Source organism: Mytilus trossulus, chromosome 10 (genome assembly GCF_036588685.1).
Source record: "Mytilus trossulus isolate FHL-02 chromosome 10, PNRI_Mtr1.1.1.hap1, whole genome shotgun sequence".
NCBI lineage: Eukaryota > Metazoa > Mollusca > Bivalvia > Mytilida > Mytilidae > Mytilus > Mytilus trossulus.
Window position 1 is genome coordinate 39,547,506 of NC_086382.1, and position 13,046 is coordinate 39,560,551.

The following is a 13,046-nucleotide window of genomic DNA, read 5'->3' on the forward strand; positions in this document are numbered from 1 at the left end:
AATACTAAATTCTAAAATTGAGTTATCGTCCTTTTCGCGCCAGACGACTATTGGAAAAGGCTACTTAAGGGCTTAGTAAATAAAATTTTTAGTAATATCCTTTTATCATATTTTTAATACGCGATAAGTTTAATTAAAACAACTTCATGTTGTATAACAATTCGTTGGTTGTTATCATACAAAATCCTTCTCTGAAACATTTTCATCTCATTTTTTCCCGCTTTTGTATGCGCATTATGTCCCGCATTCGTGCATGAATATGCTCAAATTGTTATTCTAGATATTCAGACTATATTATCCTACTATCGTCTTAATATACACAGAGCAAGAATCTATGTAGAAAGAGAGCACACAAATCTAAAATGGACTTAAGGAGTTGGTCCAGTAAGACTCCTTTTTGGCCCCAAAATATAGCAGTTTTACGAAATTGTTAAAATGTAAACTTTTTAGTTATCTGTTGAACAATAGAATGCTTCTACTACACAAATATGTGCTGTTTTTGACAATGCAATGCACATATATTGGGTACTATCACCATTAAGTCATGCTAAATTACTGAAATCTTCACAATTCTAGCATTTTAGTTAAATTTAAGACGGTTTCCGTGTAAAACGAAAGTGGCCGCATTCGTGTTCATCCTTAATATTAAAATGTAAGTTGTATTTAATGATAATACATCTATAATACTAAAATTACGAGGTCCAATTTGTCAGCCGTCATCACGTAAAAACGACAAATCAAAGAATTCAACTTTATATAACTAATATAGTACAAAGGTGTAGATTAAAAATTACACCACTCCAGGCCCTTTTGTTTTCCAGGTAATTAATATTGCCAATATTTAAGAAGTTCCGGGTCGAGTCCGATACCGATACCATGAATAGTATATTCACATTTTACCTATTACCTTATCTGTACGTTCCGCATCTGACAGGCGCACCAACAAACGGTGTATTCAGGATTAATATGCTATTATACACGGGTCATAATCACTAAACTAAATTGTCAAATTGTTACCTATTGTAGTATTTTAATCAGTAAAACTTTCTAAGATAACAAAACGAATACTAGAAATCTGGACTAAAAATAAGGCGTACAGTTTTCAATTTGTTAGCCGGCATGACGTAAAACAGCGAACCAAAGAATTCAACTTTATTTATAACTAATATAGGACAATGCTGTTGATTAAAAAATACTCCATTCCAGGACCTTTTGTTTTCCAAATAATCAATATTACCAATAATTGATAAGTTCCAGTTCGACGGGTTCAAACAGAGCGATTTGAAAGCAGAGTAAGTGATAAGTTCCAGTTCGACGGGTTCAAACAGAAAGATTTGAAAGAAGAGAAAACTGTGTATCTTATAATCGGCATGACTTTATCAGATGACAATACTAGTACTAAAATAAGGCTTGCGCATAGTTATATACTTTAATTCAGTCACGAACCCGCGATATCACGGGTGTGTTCTAGTAACATATATAAAGGTTGAGGATAAACACGGATGAGGCCACTTTCATTTTTGACAAAAACCATATGAAATGTGACATGTTTCGGCATATGTGGTAGATTTTTCATATTTGAGCTTGAATCGGATTGTTTTTAATGACTAATTAGTTAAAATCACACAAAAAATAATTGAATCAACTAAAATAGACACTTAAGGATGTTCGCTGCTCAGTTTCAAAATAAATAACTTTTCGTAAAACTAATATGTATTGATAGCTAGGGAATAAATTGAAGAGTAAAAAAAACCCAAAAAATATAGGGGTCTATGTGCTTGTTTTCGAGATATTGGCTATTAGAATAATGGCGGGAATATGTTCTCTCTTGATTTTTCATAGCTTTATCATTGACCAGTTGAAGTGCTCAAATACTATTACGAAATAAATAAAATTTTATAAGACTTTTACAAATGATTATAATTATACATGTAAAACACTTATAGAAAGAAAAATGGGGGTTCATGGGGGAAATATTTTAAGGCATTCAAATGGATAAAACCAGAGGAATCTAAAACATGACAAGCAGACATCCTCAAGTGTTTAAAAAGTGGTCAAAATCTTTCGTCAGACGAACCTGAAATTTGAGGCCAAAATCGGCCCTTACCGGACCTACTCCTTTGCAAAATGTATATTAGAAATGACTTATTATGTGGATCGAAATGCCAATGAGTAAACAAGTATTCTAGTTCTATTATCTGAGACATTGGATCGATTGCTCTTTAAGTATGTAATTTATAGTGAATATTTATAATTACTTAATAATTCGGTTGTCCTTAACTGTATTAAAAATCGTTTTGAAAACATCACACATGTCAGTGACATTAGGTAAACTCCAAGAAGTAATAGTTTACGTTACAGAAAAGACGGGGTAGGCGAGAGATATCATTAGGTCATTTAAACTTTACTATATATATTACGACTAACTCAGAAAGTGGCAAAATTGATCATGTTAAATTATAAAACTGTTAGTGTTACTAGCAAAGATGTACCTCATCTAAAAACAATCAACTGTTTCTTATCTGAATCTACTAGATATTTTTTTCTTGAAACAAATATCGAATGTATTAAGATTGTTTACGTATTATAATATACATGCTGAACAATATTTAGAGTAACTTAAATTTATTTGAATCAGTTTTTTCGATTTATTGTATTTTTTAAATCATGAGACCTCTTAGAATAACGAGTTTGTTCAAAGGTCGGTGGTTTAAATAGTTTACAATTTTACTTGAACACGTGCTTTTATTTTATATCATTTTACTGAAAATGAAAGATAATCTTTATGTTCGAATCAAATGTTTGTATCTTGTTCTAATTGGTTCTTATAGTTAAAAAAGAAAATGATGATGATGATGAGGATAGTACATATCGTTTCGCTTCTGTTCCTCATTGAGGACGTAATTTGTCTTCCATGTTTAACCAATGAGGCAAAGGAGGATTTCGACAAATCCAGAAAAGACCTTACACTGGTACAAAGCGATATCGGGAAAGTTGTCAGTACACTGGAGAGTAACCACCAACAGACCATTACCCGTTTAGAGACAGCACTCAAAAAAACTGTATCGGTTATGGAAAATAATGTCAGAAAAACAACTGATGTTCTAAAGAACAATCTCGGGACATTTAAAACTACACTGAACAGCATGGGTCAGAAGATCAAGAAATTAGACACAGATTTCATAGTGTTGGGAAAAGACTTTCGAAGTAAATTTAGATATATTTCATAAACATTTTTTTTAGTGAGCAATTTTCTATGAACAATGACAATCACAAAGACATTACAATTTCATTTTTTCAACATTTTTTTTATTCTTTCATTTTTCTAAATTCTTTGTTTCTATATGATGATATACACTTGGCTCCTTTTTATGGAGTGTTTTAGTTTCTTCCTAGTGCTTGCTTCTCTCAGTTCGCTTGTTAAATTCAAAATACAGATAGGTGCTGTCCTAACTTTGACAAAAGTTATCTTCGAACAGACTTGTTGACTGCTTTTAAAGTTAACTTTAGAGTGTTTAAGCAGACAAGCAAGTTAACTTCGTCGTCGTTGGAGGACCAGACCTAGGGTCTGCTTTTTTAGGACTGATGCAGACCTATCGACAGGTCTGCTTCTGACAAGATCTGCGGACAAGTCAGCTATTGACCAGAAAAGGACAGGTCTGCTTATGACAGATTATTGTGTTTAAGAGTTTTCATATCAGACTTAAGCTTTAATAAAAATATGTTAAAAACATTCGCATTGTTTTCCAAAGAGAGCAAATTTCTTTACTCACTAGACCCTACTAGATATTAAACATTTTTTTTTCTATTTGATACATTCTTATATACATAAAAAAGCTATACAATCACATAGAGCTATCGATCATAAAGGAAATGTGAGTTTTTGTTGTTTATTAGAAAGCGGATAGAAAGGTTATCCAACGCATCGGAACAATATTCTTATATCATGGGATATCACCATCATTGTTCACGTTGGTTCGTTCCCAGTTTTTACCTGTCCCTCCATAAATTTTATTTTATGCATTTATACATTTACATGCTTGGATATTTCATTGTTATTCAACTTGTTTGCATTGGATTTACTATTATATTTTTACAGAATATTCTGTTACAGAAGTAAAAATATTTATAAAGGTTTTTTTTCGAAAAACGATTTGTACTGTGTGTGTGTTTGCTTATTATCTGATCGAGATAAGAAGGGTTGTGGTCATGCACACACTGGTGCATATTTATCTCCAAATCCACCAGCCTAATCAATGGTTGCTTTTAATTAAAACTTAAAGTTTTGTCAATATGGATTATTTATAGTTGATTGATAATTTTAAAGCAGGCCAGGGATATCATTCCACGAATTTTAGTTCTGCTTTCCTAATTTGATTGCGGATCATAAAACGAATTAACTAAGTTATACATCACCATTATCGTCATCCTTTGGTGCTTGTCCTATATTTTGTTATGTTAGTTGTTGTTAATGATTAATATATCTTTATCATTACAGAGACAAAGTGGATCAAATATGACGGACATTGTTACTACTATAGTCCTGAAACTGCAGATTGGTTTACAGCAGAGGTCAGTGATCATTTCCGTCATTGGCATCATTTCCCAACCAGTTGATTGCAAACAAAAATTTGAAAGAATGTAAAACATTTAGTATTTGTTTAAATGTTTTATACATACAGCGAAATTATCAAAATTTATTTATCAACAAGACTTCGAAAGAGCAAATTCAACATTTGAAGTTAAATACAAGAAAAAACCTGTACCAAGTGTTGAAATTGACAGCTGTTTTTCATTTTAAGATGTGTTTGAGCCTCAAATGTTCCCATTTTGTTAAGGACTCTCCAATTTGAATTTCCTTTGCAGTGGGGTTTATTTTTTGTTCTCTAACTTTCTAACTGAAAAACATTTTATCACAAAAATAGTCAATTATCAATGTCATTTGCTTTGAACACTCCAAGATCAAACCAGGCAATTATCTAGTTAAAAGTAATAGAAAAGATAGACTTCATTTAAGAAAGTAAACGTTTTAAAAGACATTTTTATATAATATACAATTATACGCACATTTTATTATGTGAAGCTAACCAATATCATGTATATTTTCAACTAAAGGCAAATAGTATATAAACAACGGTTTTGGAAGGTCAACTACTTTTTTTTTAACTTGAAGATGTGTATCGATCAATTCCTGTGAAAAGCAATTAAATCACGTAAAGATATTAATGTGTTGAAGGACTTTGTTCACATATTTGACCCAAACAACACTTTTTTCTACTTAAATCTTGCTGAAAAAACTACTATCATATATCATTATGATTTAATATCCATTATTTTTTGTAATATAAAATAATTGCAACATTCAAAATCCACACTTTAAAAGAACCAAATACATAAATGTTGACCATATTTTTTAAATATGAGTCTTCAACCTCTAGAATGCATAGTCTGCTCTATCACAAAATATGTTGATTTGTTTTAGTGTTTTCTTGAACTTTTTAAAATTTGCCCTGAAAACCAAAATAGTTTTTAGTGATATAAAGGCCAAACAATATTTAAGAAAGTGCTGATAGTTGAAAAGAACAAACATGTACAATTGTAACCGATCCCTTGCTGAAAATAATCAAAACTTATAACGGTGATACTATCATGTTTCAAATAATAAATGCAGCAGACTTATAATTTAAGATTAAATAACAGAACGTTTCTCAAAGAAAATTAAATTGTTAAACATGTAGTAGTAATATTTCTGAACACCATTGAACTGTAACAAATTTGAAAACACAAACATAATACTACATGCCCACCTTTTTTTTTTATATATTTCACAGCTAAACTTTATAAAGTTCAAAATACACATTATTTTATAACAATTAATGTAAAGATCAACTGAAATTCTTTTGTAAATTAGTTCACTTGCTGCAATGCACACCATAAATTAAAGTCAAACGCCATCAATAACCGAATTATATTTTGGTCTTTTACATCTAACAATGCCTTTTTAAAATACTACATGTACATCTTTGTCCTACCTGTATTTTGCTTTCTGGATTTCCACTTTTGTATCGGCATCAGTGTTGACTTCGAACAGGTTATAATATATCTCATGAATTGTGTGATATTGTTGACCATCAATACTATTCTTTTTTTCATAATACGTAGAGAAAATGTAGAAACATTGGAGGATACCTTGCTAAAATTGACAACGACGAAGAAAAGAACAACATGTATTCAAATGCAAATAAAAGTGAGTATTGATTCAGTATTTACACAATATTTACTGTTTGGCAAATCGTATCTTTTTAAAACCAGTTTTTACAATTTACATGTACTCCATATCTTAGTTTAAAATGATCTTAATTTAATATCATAAACTATTTAAGGATTGATACAGTATAAGTTCACCATGAACCACAATTTAAACCAAACCAAGGATATTAAATTGACATGTTAATTCGGCATAATCTTCTTGCTTAGTTTTCATTAAGTGCCAGTCTTTGTAAGAATCAGGCAATTTAGGTAAATATCAAAACATGGTCAGAAAAAAACCCACCGAGCTAATCATGCTATTTAATGCTAACTATCATCCCAAGTTAAAAATAATTAGTCTTTCGTTTGTGTGTGTCTGGTAATATCAAATAACTTGGTTAGAATAATAGCAAATTACAGTGTTATCTCCCCTTATTCGTTAATTTCTAGTGCATTTCAACCAAATTGTATCTTCTATTACCAGAACAGAAAACGTAAATGAATGTTATTTTTGTGCATAACTACATTTTATGAACTGAAATCAATGTCAAATTGGGTGGGTTTTTTTGGTCATGTTTTCACCACTGCCTGATTCTTAGGCAGACTGGCACTTAATCATGTTAATGGAATACAAACCAATATTTTGTATATGGACATGCCCTTGTTTCCTCATAGGCTATTACTACTGGATTGGTTTGACAGACCTTAAAGAAGGAGATTTTCGCTGGACATATGACCAAAGTAAAGCTGATATTAAAGAATGGTACCCGGGTTATGGTTCGAAAGGAACAGGCAATAACTGTGTTGCGGTCGCCTATCATGACAATAAACTAAAACCTTTCGATTACATCTGTGCAACAAGCTATCGTTACATCTGTGAGAGCAATTTCTGTAAGTTAACTTTTTCCAGGTATAGTTTTATTCCTCATTGAAACTTTGATATTTGTTTAATAAAATCTTGATATAAATGAGTAAATGTACACGACTAAGTAATTCAGTACTTTTAAAAATGTATATTGTTTTTAACTTGCAAATGATCATTTGTTGCAATTTCTGATTCAAAATCCATCTATAAATTTGATAAAGGACTCGTATAAAATTTCTAAAACTGATACTGAATGGAAAAGGGAAGGAAGGATTGGTAATTCTTAAAAAAAAACTTTACACGAAAATAAACACAAAGTTTCATGAAAGATAATTTAGCTTTTCGATTTTATACCCTTGACTGTCCATCATTAATGCACGGAGTGGGAGATACTTAAACAATAAAACTAACGTGTAATTTTCTTATTTCCTTCCTCAGTATAAACGTTGTGTCAATATGTTAAAATGTATTAATAATTAAAAAAAAAAAAAAAATGTGTGTGTGTGTTAAACCTATTTTGTAACCGCATCGTTTGAAAGTTATGTCAATTGCAACTGATTGTTTGTATAAAATAGATTTCAAACGAGAAAACGCCACGGCCTAATTAATGATAAAACAATTATTAAAAACCAAATATGAAAACATGAAAAAAGAGTAAACAGGCTCCTGACTTGGCACAGGCACATACATACAGAATGTGGCGGGGTTAAATATGTTAGCGGGGTTCCAACCGTCCCCTCACCTGGATAATTGTATTTGCTTGGATTAATAAATATTTTGATATGAGTGTCACTGATGAGTCTTATGAAGACGAAACGCGCGTCTAGCGTACTAACTTATAATCCTGGTACCTTTGATTTACACCACTGGGTCGATGCCACTGCGGATTGACGTTTTGTCCCTGAGGGTATCACCAGCCCAATAGTCAACACTTTGGTGTTGATATGAATATCAATAATGTGGTCATTTATATATATTTCCTGTTTTGAAACTTTGAATTTTTCGAAAAACTAAGGATTTGCTTATACCAGCCAGGCATAGATTACCCTAGCGCAATTTTGGAATTTTGAATTCTCAATGCTCTTCACCTTTGTACTTGTTCGGCTAAATAAATATTTTGACATGAGCGTCAATGATGTGTCTTATGTAGACGAAACGCGCGTCTGGCGTACTTAATTATAATATTGGTACCTTTGATAACTATTGTGTTACATAACAACGTAAGAACGAACTATAAAAAAAGGCTTTACTCATCAGATGGATAAAAAAATATAAAAAAATATCTAACAAAAGAATAGAGTTGACGTGACCTGATAATTGTATATCCCAACAACAACACGACACTAATTACTGATATGAGAGTAACTGACAGCTAGTTCAAAGCCAATAGCAAAGAATGAAAAAAGCATACATCTATGACTTAATTAGCAATCAGTAAACATCCAACATCCAATGGATTTAGCGTAAAGACGTCATAAACAGTCCGAGAAAAACTTGACATTGGGTAATAGTTTGTTCTTGTGTTGTACTGTTAAGGGTAAGGGGTTGTTCAGCGTTATCACATATATTCAACCGTGTGACATTATGTATGTGCTTGTTCCAAGTCTTGAAACTGTTGATCAGTAATTGTATTTGGTTCATGTGTGCTATATTTGATTTTCGTACATTATTAGATTTCGAAATAGGCCGTTAATTTTGTCGTATGATTTGCTTCACGTTATTTTTGTTAGGGTGTTTTATAGCTTACTTTACAGTTTGAGTTATTATAATTGTTGAAGGTAATATGACTTCGTTTAATTGCTTCCATCGACCCTATTTAAGGAGTAGTGGATAGTTGTCTCATCAGTTATCATACCACATCTTTTTATTTGTATATTAAACAAATCAATAGCATTGTATTTCATTTGTCATACTGATTCATTTTTTGTTTGTTTCAGGTTTCTAAGAAAAGCAACTTGATGATACTGAAAAAGTAAAGACCCATTTTCTTTAATAAATTGTCACTCTGCGTTATTTTGTACACTTTCTTGAGCACGATTTTATAATAATGTGTGAGGTATGAACAATGAAACATGTTATGTACATAAACTCATCATAGATACCAGGACTAAATTTTGTATATACGCCAGACGCGCGTTTGGTCTACAAAAGACTCATCAGTGACTCTCGGATCCAAAAAAGTTAAAAAGGCCAAATAAAGTACGAAGTTGGAGAGCTTTGAGGACCAAAATTCCTAAAAGTGTTGCAAAATACAGCTAAGGTAATATATGCCTGAGGTAGAAAAGCCTTAGTATTTCAAAAAAATCAAAATTTGTAGACAGTAAATTTATAAATATAACCATATCAATACCAGGACTAAATTTTTGTATATACGCCAGACGCTCGTTTCGTCTACAAAAGACTCATCAGTGACGCTGGAATCCAAAAAAAGTTAAAAAGGCCAAATAAAGTACGAAGTTGAAGAGCTTTGAGGACCAAAATTCCTAAAAGTGTTGCCAAATACAGCTAAGGTAATAATATATGCCTGAGGTAGAAAAGCATTAGTATTTCAAAAAATTCAAAATTTTGAAAACAGTAAATTATAAATACTACCATTTCAATGACAATTCATGTCAGCACAAAAAGTGCTTACTACTGGGCTTGTGATACCCTCTAGGAAATAAATCTCCACCAGCAGTGGCAACGACCCAGTGGTTGTAAATAAATTCATCATGGAAACCAGGACTTAATTTTGTATATACGCCAGACGCGCGTTTCGTCTACAAAAGACTCATCAGTGACGCTCGAATCCAAAAAAGTTTAAAAGGCCAAATAAAGTACGAAGTTGAAGAGCTTTGAGGACCAAAATTCCTAAAAGTGTTGCCAAATACAGCTAAGGTAATATATGCCTGAGGTAGAAAAGCCTTAGTATTTCAAAAATTCAAAGGGCAACTGACCATTTTGGTTCTGTTGACTTATTTGTAAATCTTACTTTGCTGAACATTTTTGCTGTTTACAGTTCACCTCTATCCATAATAATATTCCAGATAATATCCAAAAACAGCAAAATTTCCTTAAAATTACCAATTTAGGGACAGCAACCTAACAACGAGTTGTCCGATTCATCTAAAAATGACAGGGCAGATAGATCTTGACCAGATAAAACAATTTTACCCCATGGCAGATTTATTCTAAATGCGTTGGTTTTTGAGTTAGAAGCCAAAAACTGCATTTTACCCCTATGTTCTATTTTTAGCCGTAGCGGCCATCTTGGTTGGTTTGCCCTGTCACAAAACCCAATTTTTAAACTAGATAGCCTAATAATGATTCTGGCTTTGTTTGGTAAAATTTGGCCCAGTAGTTTCAGAGAAGAAGATTTTTGTAAAAGTTAAGTAAGATTTACGAAAAATGGATAAAAATTGACTATAAAGGGCAATAACTCCTAAAGGGGTCAACTGACCATTTTGGTCCTGTTGACTTATTTGTAAATCTTGCTTTGCTAAACATTTTTGCTGTTCACAGTTCATCTCTATCCATAATAATATTCAAGATAATATCCAAAAACAGCAAAATTTCCTTAAAATTACCAATTCAGGGGCAGCGACCCAACAACAGGTTGTCCCATTCATCTTAAAATTTCAGGGCAGATAGATCTTGACCAACAATAAACAGATAAATAATTTTACCCCTTGTCAGATCTGCTCTAAATGCTTTGGTTTTTGAGTTATAAGCCAAAAAATGCATTTAACCTCCATGTTCTATTTTTAGCCGTGGCGGCCATCTTGGTTGGTTGGCCGGGTCACAAAACACAATTTTTAAACTAGATACATCAATGATGATTGTGGCTAAGTTTGGATTAAGTTGGCCCAGTAGTTTCAGAGGAGAAGATTTTTGTAAAAGATCATGGAGATTTACGAAAAATGGTTAAAAATTGACTATAAAGGGCAATAACTCCTAAAGGGGTCATCTGACCATTTTGGTTATGTTGACTTATTTGTAAATCTTACTTTGCTGAACATCATTGCTGTTTACAGTTTATCTCCATCTATAATAATATTCAAGATATTACCCCAAAACAGTAAAATTTCCTTAAAATTACCAATTTAGGGGCAGCAACCTAACAGCGAGTTGTCCGATTCATCTAAAAATGGCAGGGCAGATAGATCTTGACCAGATAAAACAATTTTACCCCATGGCAGATTTATTCTAAATGCGTTGGTTTTTGAGTTATAAGCCAAAAACTGCATTTTACCCCTATGTTCTATTTTAAGCCATGTGGCCATCTTGGTTAGTTGGCCAAGTAAAAAAACACAAATTTTAAACTAGATACATCAATGATGATTGGGGCCAAGTTTGGTTAAATTTGGCCCAGTAGTTTCAGAGGAGAAGATTTTTGTCGGACGACGGACGACAGACGACGGACGCCAAGTGATGAGAAAAGCTCACTTGGCCCTTCGAGCCCGGTGAGCTAAAAAGCAGGTAAAAATAAATTGCGTCACACGTAAATAAACAATTACACGTGCGAGGATATAAGTATGCTTATTCGTGAATTTCCATATAAAGTAATGTTCCCGACCTGTTAGAGGTTAACTAATAATAGTAAAATCAAATCAAGGTGCGAAAATCTAAGTTCACACTGCCGATCAGATCAACTCGATGAACCCGATTGTCTAAATTTCCACGACCATGCTCAACCAAATTCTTGATCGGAGATGTTTACGACTTCTACCCGACCGCCATCCGACTGAATACGACCTTCACTCGACGATTCAAGACCCCATCAGAACTCCATCCCGACAACAAAATAAATACTTCCGATCAATTCACGATCTTTACTCGGCTAGCTATACCAAATCAACTTTTTAACGATCTCAGTCTGATCTCGACCAGACCAGATCGACCTGATCGTATATGTGTTGTAGGGATAATCGGGAATTGGACGGGTATGCACAATTTTAGAATAAAAACGTCCGACACTTTTATTCCCCGCCACATCGGCATGGTTATTACGTGTTACCCTTGTCCGTCCGTACGTTTGTGCGTACGTCCCAACAATATTAGTTTCCGTTCTGTAATTTTACTTTGACTCAACCAAATATGAAACGCCGTATACACAATTCTTATTACCATAAAACACAGTTAAAATGCGAATTAGGGTGGCCGTTCTTGAGAAATGACCCTTTATAATGTTACATGTATATATGCTAGCTGGGGTATTATCAGTGTCCCATTGACATATTTCCCGTATATTTGGTTAAATTCAGTAGAAGATCAGAGTAAAATCATACATTTAAAATATCTGTATAGAAGACGAAAAAAAAGGTGTAGACAGCAATGGGCGCCGAGAAATCTAGGTGAGGCAGTGGCTGACACGATGACCACATATGGGCAGTATGACAGACTAGCACTAACTTAACAAAGAACCCAATGCTTATAAAAACTTCCTCATAGTGGACACTGATATGTAATGATAGTTGTATTACTCCTTTTTTGGAAATGACACCACAAAATGAGATTTGTCACTGGATTAATACTTATGTTAGGTAGCAATATAAATAAAATTTACCATCCCCTTTTCCTTGCTTTCTTACAATTAAAGCATAATGTTCGTGTAATAAATGTGCATAAGTACAAGTAAGTAATTATAGTATTTTTCATAGAATTGACATCCAGAGTTTGAATGGTTAAAGATACTTATTTTCTTTTTGCTGTATGGTAACAACCTGCATTTATTTGCAAAAAGAGGGCAAAGATGTCACATATTTCCCCAAAAATTGGACCCAAAGTAGAATTTCAATCCCCTGAAACTGTTTATAACTTTACTTATATCAATCAAGAGATCAAGAGTTCAAGTCTTTCTAACCAAAGTTTATTAAACGTTGTGTGTCATTTGTTATAATTTGTTTAATGTAACAGTAGTAGAAACAAATGCATCGTTTAATCAGAGTTTGCC

General features: G+C 32.7%; 1 protein-coding gene across 1 annotated transcript; it reads left to right on the plus strand.

Annotated features, from left to right (window-relative positions):
* Positions 1 to 2,843: 2,843 nt before the first annotated feature.
* Positions 2,844 to 9,127, plus strand: LOC134687894 (C-type lectin domain family 10 member A-like). Its single transcript, XM_063548352.1, has 5 exons — positions 2,844 to 3,207; positions 4,499 to 4,572; positions 6,163 to 6,247; positions 6,925 to 7,140; positions 9,052 to 9,127. Exons 1-5 carry the CDS (start codon positions 2,844 to 2,846, stop codon positions 9,057 to 9,059), a joined length of 747 nt encoding a protein of 248 aa, XP_063404422.1. The 3' UTR covers positions 9,060 to 9,127.
* The last annotated feature ends 3,919 nt before the right edge of the window (positions 9,128 to 13,046 follow it).